General features: G+C 53.4%; 6 protein-coding genes across 6 annotated transcripts; 2 read left to right on the forward strand and 4 right to left on the reverse strand.

Moving 5' to 3' along the window:
- Positions 1–97: 97 nt before the first annotated feature.
- On the forward strand, positions 98–1,082 carry ERV25 (vesicle coat component; the record flags this gene model as incomplete). The annotated part of the gene is made up of 3 exons (XM_062943829.1): positions 98–649; positions 703–1,006; positions 1,064–1,082. The coding sequence occupies exons 1-3, from the start codon at positions 115–117 to the stop codon at positions 1,080–1,082; spliced, it is 858 nt and encodes a 285-aa protein (XP_062802584.1). The 5' UTR covers positions 98–114.
- Positions 1,083–1,596: 514 nt separating this feature from the next.
- On the forward strand, positions 1,597–2,854 carry emi5 (Succinate dehydrogenase assembly factor 2 mitochondrial; the record flags this gene model as incomplete). Its single annotated transcript, XM_062943830.1, has 2 exons — positions 1,597–1,822; positions 1,894–2,854. The coding sequence occupies 2 exons, from the start codon at positions 1,597–1,599 to the stop codon at positions 2,349–2,351; spliced, it is 684 nt and encodes a 227-aa protein (XP_062802585.1). The 3' UTR covers positions 2,352–2,854.
- Positions 2,855–3,266: 412 nt separating this feature from the next.
- Positions 3,267–5,688, reverse strand: QC764_201270 (uncharacterized protein; the record flags this gene model as incomplete). The annotated part of the gene is made up of 3 exons (XM_062943831.1): positions 4,029–5,688; positions 3,804–3,969; positions 3,267–3,738 (listed from the first exon to the last, which is right to left on the reverse strand). Exons 1-3 carry the CDS (start codon positions 5,161–5,163, stop codon positions 3,267–3,269), a joined length of 1,773 nt encoding a protein of 590 aa, XP_062802586.1. The 5' UTR covers positions 5,164–5,688.
- Positions 5,689–6,040: 352 nt separating this feature from the next.
- On the reverse strand, positions 6,041–10,952 carry SKO1 (Transcription factor). Its single transcript, XM_062943832.1, has 3 exons — positions 8,647–10,952; positions 7,332–8,568; positions 6,041–7,270 (listed from the first exon to the last, which is right to left on the reverse strand). The coding sequence occupies exons 1-3, from the start codon at positions 8,729–8,731 to the stop codon at positions 6,928–6,930; spliced, it is 1,665 nt and encodes a 554-aa protein (XP_062802587.1). The 5' UTR covers positions 8,732–10,952; the 3' UTR covers positions 6,041–6,927.
- Positions 10,953–13,160: 2,208 nt separating this feature from the next.
- QC764_201290 (uncharacterized protein) lies at positions 13,161–14,751 on the reverse strand. Its single transcript, XM_062943833.1, has 2 exons — positions 14,455–14,751; positions 13,161–14,390 (listed from the first exon to the last, which is right to left on the reverse strand). The coding sequence occupies exons 1-2, from the start codon at positions 14,554–14,556 to the stop codon at positions 13,488–13,490; spliced, it is 1,005 nt and encodes a 334-aa protein (XP_062802588.1). The 5' UTR covers positions 14,557–14,751; the 3' UTR covers positions 13,161–13,487.
- Positions 14,752–15,252: 501 nt separating this feature from the next.
- Positions 15,253–17,748, reverse strand: QC764_201300 (uncharacterized protein; the record flags this gene model as incomplete). The annotated part of the gene is made up of 1 exon (XM_062943834.1): positions 15,253–17,748. The coding sequence occupies one exon, from the start codon at positions 17,746–17,748 to the stop codon at positions 15,253–15,255; it is 2,496 nt and encodes an 831-aa protein (XP_062802589.1).
- Between the last annotated feature and the right edge of the window lie 862 nt (positions 17,749–18,610).

Consider the following 18,610-nt stretch of genomic DNA (forward strand, 5'->3'; position numbering starts at 1 on the left):
TGAGAAATCTGGACGCGGATTGTGAGCAGGGGTTGGGCGCAAGCCCGAGTGGAGGCCAAGCAAGGCTGATCCACAAAAGCTTTTTCTCTGGGGACTGGGCTTCTGATTGGCTGCATGGCCACGGTACCCTTGCTCTGGGCTCCAAGGGGGAAGGCGACAGATTGCCATTTTATCGAAGCTCCAGTGGAACGTGCAGCGCTCCCCCGTTGTGCCAGCTGTATTGACTTGAACTCACCACCGACGACGCCAACATCTTCATCTCCCTCCTTGCCGACGACAGCTCACTCGATATACTCAGACACACAGACAATGGTTCACGTACGGTCGGTGCTACAGAATGTCTGCAGCGCGCTGCTCCTGCTGGCAATGGGCACCGAGGGCCTGAAGTTCGACATCCAGGCGGGCAGCGGACACGACAGTCTTTCGAGGAGATGCATTCGGAACTTTGTCGCCAAGGATATGTTGGTGGTGGTTACGGCTATTGTGGATGGATACAAGGGCGATGGCATGCAACTGAATATGCACATTATGGACGCGGCAGGGAACGAGTACGGCAAGCCCAAGGACATTGCTGGCGAGCAACGCACCGTCTTCACCTCCCATGCCGACGCTGCTTTCGACGTGTGCTTTGAGAACATTCTCACAGGGAGTGCGTCAACCAACCTCTGATCCTCAGGGACCCCGCTAACTCTTGACCAACAGACAAATACGTCCAGAACCCCAACCGTCACGTCGAGCTCGACATTGACATTGGTGCCGACGCCAAGGACTGGGCTGCTGTCCAGGCCAGCGAGAAGCTGAAGCCCGTAGAAACCGAGCTGCGCAGAATCGAGGAGATGGTGGGCGAGATTGTCAGCGAGATGGACTACCTCCGCCACCGCGAGCAGAAGCTTAGAGACACCAACGAGAGCACCAACAACCGTGTGAAGTGGTTTGGTTTCCTCACAACATTCTTGCTGGTTGGGTTGTGGGCCTGGCAAATCATGTACCTGCGGGCGTACTTCAGGTGTGTCTCCCCTGAATTTTGCTTAATTTGGAAGCAATCGCTAACACTGGTGTACAGGTCGAAGCATCTTATTTAATGAACTACCGGGGATTGGGGCCGGGCTGCTGGACTCGTTGGCTTTTTACATGGAGAAACTAAGGAGTTTAAACTACTACTACCTATTACTGAACAAGGCGGCGCGGGCGAGCACGGAATTATGACATATCGTACCTAGTGTATATGGATCTCAAAGGCGGGATATTTTTTTTTTTTGGGGGCAGGGCACATTGATGCATTGAATGTACAGTATCAATGTGTGTGTATGATTGATGTCTTTTCTGATCCCAAACAAAAGTTGTAAAAAGAATAAAATAATACAAATAAGGTAAAAATAGACCGGCAAGACCCGGCAGACGGGACGGAGCTTGATGACACAGCAGCTTTCGGCCTCGGCAGTCGATCACCCGCCAAGCTAACTTTTGGTCGGTCCAGGTCCGGTCTACAACGGTCTTTTTTGCCGTCGTCATTGTTGCCTCTTTAACTTTTGATATTTCAGCAAAAATCACCCTCTCGTCGACATTCAATTGTCAACAGCAACCCCCAACATCACGATGGCCTCCCTCCGTCCAGCAACCCGCGCCCTGCGCGCCGCCATCCGTCCCACCACTTCAGTCCTCAGAACCGCCCGCCCCTTCAGCTCGTCCAAGTCCTCCCCCGACCCGGGCTCCCTCCCAAACCACGAACTCGACGTCGGCGAGCTCCAGGGCGCAAAGTTCAAGATTGAGCCTTTGCGTAGAGTAGGCGAAGAGCCAGACGTCATGCGCGCCCGTCTTCTCTGTTCGTCATCCCCCCATCCCCCCATCCCCCCATCCCCTCCTCCCCCTTCACCTTTCTCTAACAATCACCAGACCAATCCCGCAAACGCGGCACCCTCGAATCCGACCTCCTCCTCTCCACCTTCGCCGCCTCCCACCTCCCCAAGATGACCCCCGCCCAACTCTCCGAATACGACCGCTTCCTCGACGAAAACGACTGGGACATTTACTACTGGGCCACCCAGCCCAACGTCTCCCTTCCCTCCGGCCAAACCCCCCCCTTGGAGGACAGAGCAGTGCACGAGTCCCCCCGACCCGGGGAGTGGGCGCAGACGGTGGGGACGTTCAAGCCCGCGTACCGGCCTGTGCCCAAGAGGTGGGAGGGGAGTGAGATTCTGGCTTTGTTGAGGGAGCATGTCCGGGTTAGGAGGGGTGATCAATCGGAGCAGGTGAAGGAGGAGCTGGGGCATCATGGGGAGGAGGGGCACAGGCATAAGGAGGTGGAGAGGAAGGGGATGGGGTTTATGCCTAGTTTGGATGAGTCGAGGTGAAAGGGTAGGTGGAATTTCGGGAGAGAGGGGGAGGGTTCCTGTTTGGGTGTAAAACAGACCGAAATAAAGAAGGGGGATAAAATGTAACAGTATGGGTTGTAAGATCACGTCTGGATATGCAGGAATGGGTATCACTCCCGAAAACGGCAGTGGTATATCGGTTGGTTGCGTTTGAGCTCTAAGATATGGTCTACACATACCCCCAACCTTCTCTACGAGAAAGAACGTGCATTAAAAATGGAGGACATGGTATACCATTAAGGTGGGAAGACGTCAGTCAGTCAGCTAGCAGCGCAAAAGGGGCATCAAGAACTGCAGCAGGCTCCAAAGAGAACCAGCCCTGACCCGACAGTTCATCCCAATTGACTGACGTTGCCATGGATAATTCCAGGGGCATTTGACATATCCAACTCAGTTTTATCGACATATCCAGACGGTAGATAGGCTGGCTGGGTTCACCAAGCAGTATATACCTCACATAACGCAGACACGTCCAAAACCAGCTCAACTCTTTCCTCTCTCTCTCTCTCTTCTTAAATTTAAACATCACCCCCACAAAACACCACAACCACTTCCCCCCCATATGCAAAGGTAAATTGACATGCTTATTTCCCTTCCCCCCCACCCCTTTCCCCGAGGCACGCAATGCGAAAAAGGGTCAAGTAACACCAACCAACCACCACCTAGGTTAAAAAACAACAAAAAAAGCAGCGGGATATCTCTCAGAGAACAATAAAACAGACCCCCCCTTAGTTTGGCCTCCCCACCAGAAACGCCCAAGTAACCCCCTTCTTTCTCCCCTTAAAAAAAACAGTTTTAAATAAAAGAACAAGTCATTGTCGTTCTTCCCCCCTCCTCCTCCTCCTCCTCCTCCTCCTCCTCCTCCCGTTTGACTCGGACATCCTCAAAAGGAACCTACCCCCCCTCAGGCAATATCCTCCCCAAACTCCTCAGCACCTCCCAAACCCCCACCCCCCGTGTCCCCACCCTTTCCTTCTCCCTCTCCTCCCGTTCCCTCAACCTCTCCGCCCCTAACCTCAAAACCTGATCCGCCTCCCGCCCCGCAGTCTCAACTCTCATGTCAAACTTGTGAACCCTGTCCGCCAGCACATCAACCTCAAACTCGAGCTCCTGATGCACATTCTGCAGCCTTGACCTGACCTGCCTCTTCCAGCTGCCAAAACTCGTCTCCGGACTGGTCAGGAAAGTCAACATTTTCGTTTCTTCCTCCGACAACAAATTGGGGTCTGGCAACGGGGCTTTTCTCGGGTCGGGCTGCGGGGGAGCGTCAGGGTTGTCTGGTGGGGGGGCTGAGAGGGGGTATATCGGGTCGAGTGTGGGTAATGGTTTCGCGATGGCCTGCCAGGCTTTTTTGACTTCTTTTAATCTACATCACCACAGTTAGTCTTCTCTTGGGGATAACGGAAATGAGGGGGTGGGGGGGGAACAAACCTTTTTATCCTCTCCTCCATCTCCTCAATCTTCCTGTCATAATCCTCGTTCCTCGGGTTCGGCTTCAACACCACCGGCGGCTTTGGCGCTTCTTCCCGTGAGAACCAATCCGAAAACTCCGACACTGAAGAAAAGTCCTTCAAGATCTGGTCTTGTATCGCTCTCGCTATAATTCCACATTAGCATCCCCAATTCCATATATATCTCCAAAGAAAGGAAACTCACCTCCCAAAACAGCACTATTCCCCTTCCCCCCCCTAGGCTTCTCACTAAGCGCCCTCTCCCCGCACCAAATCAATAACTGCTTCATCCTCCTCGGCTCGCTCAACCCCTCGGCCGAAATATATTTGTAGAAATCCTTCGGATCAACCTCCCGATGTGGTAACGCGCTCTGCCCATTATCAATCAACGAGCTCGCCCTCCTCCCTCTCATGCCCAGTGAACTCCTCCTCCCTCCAGACGCTCCCCCCTTTTTTCGAAACTCTTTATTCCTGTTTTGAATAGGCGTGTCGCTGAAAGGTAGGGAGATCATCTGTGAAGCGGCGCCAGAGGGGTGTTCTGCTTGGGGTGTGCCGTTGGTCATAGGGTGGTCATGATCACGGTGGTGCTTGCGTCGCTGGTCCTGTGCTTCATCCTCTTCCTCCTCCTCCGGAATCCCCTCTATTAACTGCCTCCGCTGCGCTTCCTCTCTTGCTTTCTTGTCGGCATTCGACTCCCTCCCTTTCCTCCTCGTCTTCGCCTTGGGCATAACCGGCTCCTCATCTTGTACTGGTTGGGGCGCCGCCTGAGCAGCTGCACTAGACCTCCTTTTTGACGTCCTCCTCGGTAAAACCTGCTGCTGCGGCTGTACTGGTAACGGCGGTGGAGGCGCAGACTGTTGCGCCGGAGAGGAAGCGCGCTTTTTCGAACTATTCTTTGGTGGTCTTCCAACCTTCTTCGCGGTAGACATTTTCGGCAATGGCAATTCCGGCTCCGGCTCTGGCTCAGGTGGTGGTGGTGGTGGTGCTGGCGTAGTCTTCACCCTCTTGGACCCACGCGTAAACAAAAAGTCGCCATCCTGCTCGTCGTACACTGCCGGGGCTGCTGCTGCGGAGGAACCCTTGGAGTCAGCGTCATTCTTTCTCTTTTTCCTCCCCGTCGCCGGCGCGGGCGCGTGTTGTTGTTGTTGTTGTTGTGAAAATGCCGCCGACTCGTTGATAACCGCGGCAGGCGCAGCAGTCCTCTTCCTCCTCTTGAACTCCGGCTCTTCTGGTTCTGGCGACGACGTACCCGCGAGGCGTTTACTCTTCCGACGCTCAGGCTGGTGGTGGCTCATGCTCAAGACTTGTAGCGGCTGGCGGGTCCGTACGAGAGTAGTCATGGATGTCGGTGATGGCGGGGCGGGCGGCGCATCAAGGGCGGCTTGCTTCTTGTTCTGAACGGAAGAGGAGGGGAACTTTGTGAAGTCGTTGATTTTTTTTTTTTTCTCCTCCCCTTGCGGTTTCGGTCGGTTGGTGATGTTTTTGCGACGTGGGGCAAAATTAGAATCCCGACAAGGCAAAAAAGTGTCGGTTTGGGCGCGTCGTCGTCGTCGGTGGCAGGACCAATTCCACTTTTGTTAAGTTGATAGTTTGCGAGATTTGGGGCGGGCGGGCAGAAAGCCAAGCGGGCGGTCAGACAAGAACGCGTCGAAGGTACGTCGCTGAGCGGGCGGCCGAACCCGATCACCCCCCAAGCTGTGTGTTTCGCGTTTTATCCACCAGGGGTGGCTCCAGCTTTCGAGCTCCGGTTGCCGTCTTCGTCGTCGTCGTCGTCGTCGGGAGGAGGCGACGATATCGTGCGAATAGTACACTACAGAATAGTGATGCTGTATCGGGAGTCGCGTACCGGTCGTCAACGTCCCAAGTGGGTTGCTTTTGCTGTCAATCGCGACGGGAAGCTGCGCCCACCGGTTTGTTTACCCGCAGTCTACACTCAGAATTGCGGCTGCCGAAGTGCACGGACCACCCCCTTTGCTACGACGTCAACTCCATGCCCCCACCGCCAGCGAGGCCACAATTTATTGCCGTCAAAACTGATCGTGTGAGCTACATCAGCGGCTGGTAAGTGATGGCATTGTCAAGAATTTACCTTTGGGATACAAATACATGTTCTTGGTAGCCCTAAGTGTTTTTTCACCCGCTTCAAAACTTCCACCGGTTTTGTCAAACGCTCTCAGATGGACAATTCGAGTTACAAGATTATCACAATGCATACGGAGTAATCCAGAAACCACCTTGGACATACGAATGCCATCATCTTCGAACAGAGTAAGTATAATCTTGAAGGTTTATTGCTCCCTTGGCTATGCTAATCGATGTCCTCATTGCTATCGCATGGCTCATTTGACATCCGTCCCCTGGCATGAGCGATAACTATCTTGATATAAGAAGCTAGATGCAACCAACCTGCCGCTCCCCCTCTAAAGGACGGAGTGGGCAGCCAGCGAGAGAAAAGATGAACAAAAACAAATACCCCATACATACCAGTACACCAGTTCATCGTCAACCATCCGCCCATCTGCCCAGCTTTAGGCCGAGGCATCCAAAAATTCCTTGTCCTTGTTCGCAAACTGGCAAAGACCACGAGAAAAGGACAACAGGCCACCGGCATGTCCATGCCGTGGTGCCCATCGCCTTCAACCCACGCCGCGCAGGCCTTTTATCCCGCCAACGCCCTCATAATCCCACCCACCGAGAAAGCGAAGAAACTAAAGTATCGATAAACAGCAAATGACCCTAAAAAACGCCAAAACGCCCTTTTGATGTATACCCATGTTGTTGCTGATTACATACAGGGTAAGGGACCGAGGTGCCTATCACCCGGTCCCTCACCATACCGGCTGTGCGTGCTGCCCCCATTTCAGGAGACAAGCCCCGCGGCCTATTCACTATACACCCACGTTTGCCTCCAAAATTGACAAGTCCTCGACAAAGTCATCACCGCCGGCCGGGGAAAGATATGCCGTATCAGGCGGGCCATGAGGAGGAGAAAATCCAAGACCATATGTTGCTCTGAACACTTGGACTGGTGACGATGCCGAAGCTGTCGCTATGCCCGGGGCTGGCAACAATGCCGCTTCCGGATTCGCAACGTTTCGATCGTTCTATGAGAAACGGCGACCACCGGTGTGGGCAGCCATCACCGGTTGGCTGGGCGGCATCCCACCAGCCATTTGGTAAGCGGCCATCTGGGGATTGTATTCCAGTGGTGGTGGTGGGATGTAGCCTGCGTGGATGCCTTGTTGTTGCTGTTGTTGTTGATGTTGCGACTGTGTTACTGGGCAGTCTTTGTGTGCAAGTAACAACGTCTTCAGGTTAACAACTTCTTCGCGAAGGACGCTAATCTGATGGGTGAGGTTCTCGTTTTCTTGGCTGAACTCCTCAACCTTGCTTTGAAGATTAGCCAGCCACTGCTTCTTACGCTGACGACACTTGAGTGCAGCAACCCTGTACTACACTGTTAATGTTACCGTAACAGACAAAACCAAGACAAAAGCCAAGCACATACCTGTTGCGCTCAAGGAAATTCTTCCTCTTCTCCTCGTCTGTCATCTTGGTCTTGGTGCCGTCTTTGTTGATATGATGATCCTCATCATCAGAGTGATCGTCATAGTCTGGCTGCTGCGAGGGTGGAGGACCACCGTTTATCTTCGCTTTTTTATTGGCCGGCCCTTTGGCAGCAGGGCCATCATCGGCCTTTCTGCGAGTGCCAGCAGCACTGGTCGACCCTCTCTTCCCCTTGGCACGGGTCACGGGACGCGCCTGTTCGCTCTCATCAGACATGGCGCTGCCAGTCTCACTAACACCACGCGCTGAGCTTCCTCCAATCGACGAGTTGCCATTCATCTGGGGAGAAGTGTTGATGGGTTGGACAGCGGGAGCAGTTTGATGATTGGAATGCACATGAACCTGGGCAGGCGGAACTGCCGTGTACTGAGACGGGGGTGGAGGCTGTGTTCCGTTACGTGCCTGGGCCAACATGTACAACCCGTTCGCCGCGTCGTTGTCGTGTGTATCATAGGAATTTGTGGGAGGCTTCACTTCAGCCTTCAAGCTCGACCCATTGCTCATTTCTTGGGGCGCAGAGGTGACGGCAGGAGGAGGTGGTTGTTGGACCTGGATGGGCTCGCGCTTGGCCTGAACACTCAGAGCAGTGCGGTGGAAGTCAAGCGTACTAGGGGTTTGCACGCCGGCAGTAAGGCCAGCAAAGAGAGCCGTGTTGGGACTTGGGGCCGGGAACATAGACCCGCTGCCCCCGGGAGTGAGACCGGTCCTCAGAGAAGACTCGTTGGGGGTTGGGAAGCCGCCTCGGATGTGATGAGTATCACTGAAATAATCATTTGTCGGCCCCGACAACATGGCCGGACTGAGAGGGCCCGTCCTGAGGGAACCTGGCCAGCCGAAGGGAGTAGCACCCGTGCCGGGAAGGAGTGACGACGGCGAGGTGAGAGCCGCGACAGATGGAAGCTTAGTCCCCCCGGGGGTCTCGGGGGCGCCGCCGCCAAAGGACTGCTCAAAGGGGTTCGGCTCGAGGCTCAACAAAGCCGCGCCGACGCCGGGGGGGTTCGAAAAGTAGTCGGGCGAGTTGTTGCCGGCTTGCTGTTGATTGTTCTGCTGCTGATTGGGACGGGGCGGAGGCGCGAGCGGCTTGGTGGCTTCCGCATTGGATGATGACGATGGTTCGGTGGTGGTGGTGGCGGTGGCAGACTTCAAGGGGCCGTCATTTTTGGCGTCGGATTGCGTGTCTGTTTTTTTCAAAAAAAAAAAAGTGTCGGCAACGACATTCGTTCATCAAGACAACGCAGCAGAAAGATGCCACTTACCTTGTCGCGGTGGGGATGCTTTCTTGCTGGACTGTTTGGGCGACTTGGACTCACCTCGGCCAGCGGCTCCAGTGGACAACCCCATGATGTCAATCAAAATCTTGCGGCGCCTTGCTGCTGCAGCTGTGCTTGCCTTCGCAGAAAAAGACTGAGCAAAGGGGAAAAGCGACGACTATGAGGTCACTTGGTCTTCAAACCCATAAAAAAGGGCTGCGACGCTACTCTGCAGCGCTCCAGGACACTGTCGGCTTCGAGAATAGTTACGTAGTGTGTCGCGACGTGGTGCTTTGCGTGCGGGTGTGGGTGTGTGTGCGGAAAGAGAAATGGGACAAGACCGGGAATGGGGAGCGACGTCAGGTATGACGTTGGAGGAGGAAGATGGCGCAAGGTGAAATAAAAAATAATGGGGTCGCTAATGTGTGGTCCGGGGGCAGCACCCACTGGGTCCGTGTCCATGAAAGGAAGAAACTCTGTCGGGGCGGGACCGCTCTCTTGTCAGTTCAGCCACCAACTGCCTTCGACACTGCAACTGTCTTGCTTCTCCAGGTCAGATATCTTCGAGGTGACAGGTTGCTTCGCTTTCTTTTTGCTTTTGAAAATACCAAGGCAGTGAGATAATCGATAATAGAATAGCCTGACCAAAGAGACGAGACTGGGCAGTCCTCGGAATCCATTACAAAGCAGGTTCTTACACGTCAACTTCCAGACTGCCCCCTTTTTCTGCCCCCCCACACACACCTTGCGTGCTTTGCATGCCCTTCAAAAAATATACCGAACCGCACTTTGAGGGAAAGCTAGCTACCGTGCTACCTACTTTTGCCTCTCCCGGTCTTTGGAGCGACTCGCTGACCGTACCGAGGCGAGGAACATTAGCCATCATTCCCACGGCCCGCATGTCTTGCAGTTATGATCCAGCCATGCGTGAATATCAACGGTGAGGCGCCCGGTACCTTTTTGGTTTTTTTCTATCACGAATTACTCTTGATACCACTAACACTCGATACCAGGTGACAAAAAACCGAGCAACACCTCGTGCTGATAACCATCATACGGCTTGGAGCTGGTCTTGCATAAGTCCTGGCCACAGAAAAGGACGTGGTGGAGCGGTGGGGCTTCTGCTTCACTGTGCTCGCACGGCTCGACCGTGTCTTTGACTTCGCGTGAGGATTTCCACCCTTGGCACTGCACCTCCGGCGGAAGAGGAAAGGAAAGCACGCAACGGGTGCCCGTTCCAGCGAGCAGTCTTCAAATTGCCATTCTGCTCAGACCTTTGTTTTGACAATGTCCGTTTTTGCCATGTTTCCCATATCTCCGGGATGGATATATCTCTTTTCGATGATCCTGTCAAACCTCGGATTCTTTTACGCCTACTCATTCTTGTCAGTCGGTCTTGTCGTGTCAAACACAGCAGAACTCGACAGGCCCGAGATGCTGGTCCTATGAACTGGTCTCTTCGATCGATCCTTCTCCTTCAGGCCTTGCAGTGTCGATCAAAGGTCTAGATGCTTTGGCCGGCAGCCGGGGAAGATGCCCGGCACGACCAGCTTTCACCAGATATCCAATATTCGGCCATGTCTGCCGAGCGCTTCCAGCGTTCGAGACCCGGCTGTGCGGGCATAACCATGTCATTTCTGACCGAAAAGACGGCCGGAGATGGTGTGTGGTTAACAAAACGGAAGCAACAGCAACCAGCAACCAGCAAATCAATACAATCCTTCGCCAACGGTGAGGTGACAGAGAATCCAAAGAATGGCATGGATGGAACCATCTCAAGAGGTCGGAAACAAATTGAGGGAGGTGGAGCATTTGTGGCGAATTGGTTGTTTCTGTCGAATCACCTGCCAGCGTTTGCTTTCTCCCCTCATCAGGCAAGATCCCCGCCCTTTGGTTTGGTGCCGGGCTGCAAATGGAGGAACATTGCGTCAGGCGCTATGGACCGGTGCAATCTGGCGGGATTGAAGAATCCCCCAGTGTTCTTTTTCCCAACTGCTCAACCAGCATGCTGCCAGCATTCCCCGGCCGCCGAGTTTTTGCATTTCTCTCTCGCTTTTTTGAATCTCTTCTCGAGAAGAAGCTGCAAGAGAGAGTTCATCGAGATCTCGGAAGACGATCGACATCCCCTCCAGGTGCCAGACGGGATCGGTTGGCTGACGCTCTTTTGCGTTGTCTGACCACAAAGAAAACGGACAGGGATGCCAGTGGGTGTCCGACCGTTTCTCCTAGCGATGACGTAACTTTGAGGTTGGAATGTTGTCTCAAGCCATGTTACTCGGCCATTGCCCGCACTGTGGGATCAAGTCTCTCCGTCTCCCACCATCTGCTCTTTCGAGTCGTGTGCTCACACTTGAATTCCTTCCGTCTCCCTCAGCGACTGCCCGCACCCGAACTCTTTTCATTGTTCTTCACCCAGTGATGACTTTTTTCGTGCTGGAATGTGTAGGAAAAGAGTCGCGTGCTGACATCACCATACCAGGCAAAGCTGACCCCTATGACGCACTAGACAGCCGGCTGCACAATGGAAAACACAAGGCGCCACCTGGCTCGCGCAGTCAAGAGGCACGGGCGGGTTCCACTGGTCAACCACACAACCAGGTTTGCAGAAGACGCGCCCAATGGCTGAAGAGAACATTTCAGCGAAAATTCGAGAACGGGGCCTTGCACTTGCAGCCAGAAGCAAGCACCATTACACAGCAGGACCAAGCTCTGCAACCATCCTCTTTTCGCTTAACCACCTTCCGAACAACCTTTCCCACGCTCAACACGTTCCAGGAAGATTCCCACCAGAGAGGAGGGCCACAGGGCCCTGAAAAAAGCTGTGGACAGCCCTGGGATTCCCCCGGACGGCTGATGACATCGCTAACCTTTTTCAGGCCATCATGGCAACAAGCCATTGGCGGTTGACATAGCGCCTGTGGGGGAAGGCAGCATTGGAGACAACGGCCGACTCCCCGAGGTGCAGTAGCGCACGCACTGTGCGCGTCCCTTGGTCCTTATTTTTCGCTGCCAATGACCTTTTTGATATTGGCGTGGGGAGAGGACAGTGTGTTTTCACCTTCAATTGACCAGATCTTGAATTTGCTGGTGAGGCTGGCGGACTTGTGGCGGCGCCAACACTCGTCATACAAGAGCTTGATAAGGACTGGTAAGCGTATCTAGACGTTGCACAGTACTTCAGTAAACTTTATGGCGAGCCGATCACAGGCATATTCTCGGAATGGCGTTAAAAACTTCCGTCAGGTACCATCGATGGGCGTGGGGGACCGACAAAACGAGGTGAGACAAGCTTGTTTGCTTGACATGATCGATCCATGTCACCCTGTCAAGATCCGGGGTACAAAGAGCCGCCTACGTAAGATCTGATATCTTTGAATATCAATATCAACTTCACTCCATGGTATTGTACATTACTCTTACATTTACAGGTTGTCGTCGTCGTCGTAGTAAGTACAACGCAGGCATAAGCAACGAGCGAGCTACTTCGTCGTAACTGCTAGCGCCGTCCAAAAACTAGTAGAGGTGAGGTACTGTGGCTGCCCAACATTGCCAGCACATGCAAGAGATCACGAGATCTCGTCCATGAGACGCCCAACACGCTAGGTGGTCCTGAAGTCGAAGTCTATGGAGCCACGAGTATGTATCTGTCTAGTCCCAGCATTCTTATTTCACAACCTTAGCTTTCACTGTTTAGAATCCCAGCTTTAATTGTCCAATATCCCAGCTCTTCACTGTTCCAAATCCCAGCTTTTTACTGTCCAAAATCCGAGCTTTTAACTGTCCGAAATCCCAGTTTCTTATGCGACATCCTCTATGGGCACCCTTATATATAGACACTTCCTCCGTGTGCATTATTAACTTTCATTTATGCACCTCTCTCTCCCATTATCTCATGTGCATCCCCCATATTATAGCCCTGGCCCATAGAGAGGGTTATCCGTCCAAACTGTCCACCACGGTACTCTTGATAGCTCTAGAAGCAACCTTTTGCAGTGATGCTTTGAGCGTGCCCGTGGAGCAAGTCCCTATGCTATATGTTGTGTGCCATGTGTGCCATGTATGCCATGCTCTCCATGCTGGAAGTTTCTCGGTCCCGGCTCTTCCTACGCTACTACAACACCACTCACCATGGCAACAACGGCAACAACTGGATGACAGCTACCACAGCCACATTACTACTTATTCAAGCCTGCATGCTTGCTCTTCCTCTTCCCTCTGCAACTTACTTTTGCCTAGGCACACATCCTGCGTCGTAGATAGGATCATTACAACACGGCTTATTAGAATCAACACAATGACAATGACAAGATACCTAGGTATTATGACGGCATTGGTTATTTACTATTTTACATAAAATCACTCACAAAGCATGAAGATACTTAGTCTAAGCTTTATACAGATTCGATCTTAGCAACCGTTTCTTATGATCCTGACTCTTACCGTCGAAGATCCCATCTTGCACAATCTAAAATCCCAGCTTTGACAATATGCGTTCTCAGCTTCTTGTTAAAACGAGGCTTTATAAATTTATAGTGGATGAAAATGGATAGAGAATATATTGGAGGATATTCAATCTAAGCTTATATTTATCTCATCTTAGTATTTGTCTCTTACAGCCTTGGCTTTTACTATCTAAGCTGCTGGCTTTTGATGTCTAAACCCCAGCTTTTGTTATTCAAAATCCGAGGTTGCTCCAAACGTGACATTCTCAACAACAGAACTGTACATCAAGCTCGCCCACTTTGATCGAAAGAAAGCCCATATCACAGATTCATCCTATCACAAAGCACCGACTTGAAACATCAAACACAACGCTCTGAAAAGAAGTCATCGCCCCCCTTTTCCCTCTACAAGCTCGGCCGTCCCTTCACCCCCAAAACCCTAAACCCCAACCTCGGCGCATGCACCCTAACCCCCTTCTCATTCTCCCACACCACCTCCTTCTCGTCCACCCCCACCAACCTCCCCCTATCCTTGAACGCGCTCCCCGTATCAGTAGGAAAAACCTCCACCACATCCCCCTTCTTCAGTCCCTGAACCTTGACCACCGGATCAGTCTCATCCACCCCGATATCCCCCCCCTTCTTCCCCTTCAGAATCAGCTCAGCCGCTTCCCCACCCTTAATGACCCTCCCTTCCTTCCCACTCAGCGCATTGATAAACTGGTCAAACCTATTCACCCACGCCATCGTCTTCGGGTAGCGCGTCTTGTTTATGACAGCAGGGTCAAGAGCATTGTCGTTGTGAGGAGGGGGAAGGGTCAAAAGCCAGTGGATGACCCACACCCCTTCCACATCTGCGCGTGTGGGCTCCTTCCAGCCGAGGACCCAGTTCCTGCCGTCGCTGAGGATGGTCTCTTCTAGTAAACGGACTGAGGATTGGATTTCGAGGAGGGCTTCCGCCCGGGAAAGGGCGCGGTCTTCTTTCGTGCGGGGAGCGGCGAAGATTGCGGGAGAGAAGGTGGCGCGGTCTCTCAGGAATTTGGGGTCTTTCATCACGGGGAGGGAGGAGGGGAGGAGCTCGGCGGCTTTGAAGAAGAGGGTTGTGGCGGTTGTGAGGGTGGAGAGGAGGTGGGTGATGGTTTTTTGGTCTGCTGTGAGGGGGGGAGGGGGGAAGAGGGTATCGAGGAGGTTGAGGATGAGGCGGGTGTCGAGGTAGAGGTCGCCGCCGTGGGCGAGGAGGGGGATGCGGCGGTAGTTGAGGGAGAGGTGGGTTGATAGGTCGGGGCGGGGGAGGATGGGGGGTTGGAGCTTTTGCGAAAATGTTAGCGTTTGGATGGTGAGAATGTGATGGAATGAGGCCGACTCGACTCACACATTGACAGTATGGAATTCCCCTGATCTTGAGATACCAAATCAGTCTTCTCGCATAAGGCGAGAAGGGGTAATGATACAGAATGAGAGGTTGGTCTGCCATTGTGAGAAAGTTATGAGAGCAACACTTGCACAAACAACAGGAAGGATGCAGAAAAGCAGAAGCTGAACAGGTGAGTGAGGCTCAATTCATATATTCATACATTCCCTATATCGATTACAAACCTCGGTTCATCCGGATGTCGTTTTGGGTCACGGAGCCCTGCGATGGTGGTTCGGCCTCGGCCCGGGGTAAGGTGCGCGTTGACATGCGGGGTTACGGGGTAGCTCCCGCCGTTGGGGCAAAAAGTCTAGGCCTACGGCACCAGAGGAGCACGGGCCTTGACTTGCTCTGTTGGCTCCCTTGTGATTCTACCTCTTACATGGATAGTACACTTGATGGACAGTGCAAGCTGAACTAGATAGCATCTGCTGAAAGGCACGGATGCACAGTGCCTCGTATCTGCACACGTAGACTAAACTCAAGGCAAATACAGATGAAAATAACGTGACAAGAGATAAAATCTATTATTCCCTCCATGCTGGCCGGCTATCCATCTAATAACGTATCCTAACAACACTATAATAAAAATATACTTCCCAGAAAATAGACTGGTATATCCCTCTCTTTTGGTTTTGATGACGATAATGACAATGACAAATCCCAGATGTAGATGCAAAAACCAAACCTCCAAACGCCATTTTCCCTGTATCTCATACCCCCCTATTCACCATCTTACACTTCACCCCCATCACTCACTCAAACCACACTCCCAACAGCAATACTCCTCTTCCCCCTCCACCCCCTAAACCGTCCCACCAACCCCCCCTTCCTCCTCCTGTTCCCCTTCTTTTTACTTCCCCTTTCCTTCTCCTGCTTATCATACCCCCCTTGCCCACCACCACCCTCCTGCCTGACCCTCTGCACCAACCAAACATTATAAACCCCAAACAACAACCCCCCAACCACCATCTCCACCGCCTCCAAAATCCCAGCAATGATCGCCTGCGTCGACCACTCCCCATTCTGCACAGCATAAACCCCCACCACCGTCCCAACCAGCCCAACCATGCTGTACATCACAAGCGGCAAGTACAACTTGTTCAGCAACCAGACATAATTCCTCCTCCACTTCAACCCCAGCCACGCCGTCCCAAAAGTTCCGATGATGATAAACACAAAGCCTACCACCATCGTTGCCGTGTTCGCCCTGGTGAGAAGAAGTTTCTTGTCCGGGGTGGTGTTTGCGCCTAGGTTGATGGGTATAGCGCTTTCAGGGTCCAACGGGGGGCGGGAGAGGGCCGTGAACGACCCCGGGATGATCACGTAGCCAGCTAGAAGAAGAAAAAGAAAAAGGGTGGAGAGGATGTTGTGCAGGCGGGGGATTTTGTCCAGAGACAGCAGGATGGACATGTAAGGTGTTTGTGGGGCCTGGGTGTTGTACAGTGGTTTGGAGTAGGACAGGTCCGTGTTTTTTCTTGTTGGGGGGGAGAAGGAAGAGGATGGTTGGACGGTTGGGTTTAACGGGCGGGTGGATGTTGCCGTTGCGGAGGAGGCGACTGAGTCGAGGGAGCTGGAGTGCGAGTGTTGGTTGTAGGCTGGCTTGGGGGGAATGCCTCCGGCGGCGCGGGGCTGATAGGGGGGAGAGACGACGGCCCGAGGCATGGTGGGATAGCGGCCGCCGTCTTGGTTTGACGAAGGGGAGGTGATGTTGCGGGAGAGGTAACCGCCCTGGGGCGGGGAGGTTACTCTTGGTGGGCTGACGATGCCAGAGCGGGAGGGGCCAGCAGGATAGGTGTTGTTGATGTTTCGGGAAGAGCTGGTGATGTTGAGAGGAGCGATTTCTTTTCGTTGAGGAGGAGCGGCGAGGGCTGGTCTTTGGGGAGGGGCTGATGGGTTTTGAGAGAAAAGACCAACGGGTATGCCGCCTTCTGCTACTTGAGGGTTGGGTGGCGATTGCCTCAAGGGGTTAATGGTTTGTTGAGAAAGGTTGGAAGACATGACTGGCTTCTGGGGTGGGTTAGGAGGCGATTGCCTCAAGGGGTTCATGTCAATGTTGTTGCGAGAGAAGCCGGCCGGCAAGCTTGAGTCGGCAGGAGGGGGCGGGGGGTTTGGTGGTGATGACCGAAGAGGGTTCATCAACATTTGGTGTGGCGGTGAATTGACCGGCTTTCGAGAGAACGAGCCAGTGGAAGGGGGTAGAGGTTTTGAGGGAGAAACAACATTGCGGGAGCGACTAGTCTCTGCCGAGACGTGGGGATTGTACGTGGCCTGAGGTAAGGCGCTCTGCGGTGAAACCAAACGGTCAGAGGTTTGCGAAAATCCTCCGGCGGACACGGAGGTTTGCCGTGGAGGAGGATTGGGCGTGAGGTTTGCGGTGCGGAGCGGCGGGGGGTAGGCTGGGTTTCTTTCCTGTGGCATATTGCGCCTTGCCTGTGCCTGCTCAAACGATTGCACCGGGGCCATTGCTTGTTGACGAGTCGGTCGTAGAACCACCGGCACAGCTTGTTCAACTCGAGAAGATTGGACTTGTCCGGACCGCGATGAAGTTGGGACCGGGGGCACCGGTCCTCGCGGGACAGGAAGGGCTTCTGCCGGGATCGGCGGCCCCTGACGAGACGGGCCTTGCACCGCGGCCACGGGGGCAGACGGTAATGGGCCTCGAGGCGGTCCTCGACGACTAGCTGTTTGATTTGCTTGGATCTCTGCTTGAGGAGGTTCTTCTTTCACCGCTGGTTTCGGGAAAGAGAAGTTGGGTGCACCTTGATCTGGACTGACTTGGTTTCTGGCGGAAGCTGGAGGCCCTTGATTGAGTTTGCGTTGTTGGGTACTTAAAGCTGCTGGACGTTCTGGTGCACTTTCCGTAGGCTCTCTGCGTGAAGAAAAGCTTGCCTCTGTCACATTCTCAGCAGTACGCCCTGGAGCTGGTTGACGACTGCTCCCCTGCGTCGAAGGTTGGCGAGGCATCCCTCTCTTGGGACCGGCTGACCGCTTTCTTCCTCTGACAGCCGTACTTTCTTGCCCCCTCGCCGTCCTGGGAAGCCGGCCATCTTCTTCGGTGGATGCTGGCACCATAGATTGCTGTTGCTGTTGTTGAGGTCTCTGTTGCCGTGAAGGTGCTCTCCGTGGGCCTCCTTGAGCTGTTGATGATTCTCCTGCTTCGTCACCCCCAGGAACTGGTTTTCGAGATACGCTTCCCTTTGCGACCTGCTGTTGCCCTTGCTTTGGCACACGAGGGGCCCCTGCTGAAGACATGTTGGAGAATCGCAGTGAGTATATCTCTCAAGGGAGGCAGTCGTAATCACGGGCGAGCAAGCAAGATGAGGTGAGGTAAGTCTAGACCTTGATGAAGCAAGGGCGGCTAGGGAAGGGATATACGGCATTATATTGGAACTGGAAATACTACACACAAGTCGTCGAAACACATGATCGGCCTGTGATGGCCCTCCTGAAAGACCGGGTCGGAAACATGTCGCTGGAAGTTGGGAGGCTCCCGGGAATACAGCAGCCAGATGAGATGAGCAAGCCACTGGGCTCTTCCCCCACGGTCCGGGTCAAGGCCGGTGAGCCCCCCATAAAGAAAATTCGAAGGAGCTTGGAATAGAAATCTGAAGTCTGCCGTGCGAGTCTGGTCATTATGGGTGCCGACCGACGGCCGGTGTCCAACCCGGTTGGCCGGGTCCGAAACAGAACAAAAAGAACGCTTGAAGGCGGCGCGGGAGAAGTGATCACTCTGTTTTTGGTGCTGGTCGAGCCGGTCCAGCCGACCACTGAAACTGAGAGGCACAGCTGGGCCAACTGCCGTTCTTGCATCGCCAGAAAACATAAAGACGGCCAAGGCACTCTCTTCAATGTCGACTTCGACCTGGCCATCACTGGTCATGAATTCTGCTCAAATGTTATTAGTCACTCCATAAAGAAAACTGGAACCAGGTTGCTTGGCTGCAACAATAACAACAGTCGAGTAGAGCAGGATGCCGAGATACGGATAGTGCAGGTTCATAGAAGATAACAACAATAAGAAGGTTTTATTCACTCCTATTTTTGAATCAATTGACGGCTCACAAGTGAAAAGAGCAACCTCCGACCTCGACTGCGACTTGCGATAAAAGTGACA

Source organism: Podospora pseudoanserina, chromosome 2 (assembly GCF_035222485.1).
Source record: "Podospora pseudoanserina strain CBS 124.78 chromosome 2, whole genome shotgun sequence".
Taxonomy (NCBI): Eukaryota; Fungi; Ascomycota; class Sordariomycetes; order Sordariales; family Podosporaceae; genus Podospora; species Podospora pseudoanserina.

Bases quoted from the DNA above. Each gene is read 5' to 3' on its own strand.
- SKO1 (XM_062943832.1), bottom strand. From the start codon at position 8,731: ATGGGGTTGTCCACTGGAGCCGCTGGCCGAGGTGAGTCCAAGTCGCCC. The intron at 8,569-8,646 runs GTAAGTGGCATC...TGAAAAAAACAG, and splicing joins AGCATCCCCACCGCGACAAG to ACACGCAATCCGACGCCAAA. The intron at 7,271-7,331 runs GTATGTGCTTGG...AGTGTAGTACAG, and splicing joins AATTTCCTTGAGCGCAACAG to GGTTGCTGCACTCAAGTGTC.
- QC764_201290 (XM_062943833.1), bottom strand. From the start codon at position 14,556: ATGGCAGACCAACCTCTCATTCTGTATCATTACCCCTTCTCGCCTTAT. The intron at 14,391-14,454 runs GTGAGTCGAGTC...TTTTCGCAAAAG, and splicing joins GAATTCCATACTGTCAATGT to CTCCAACCCCCCATCCTCCC.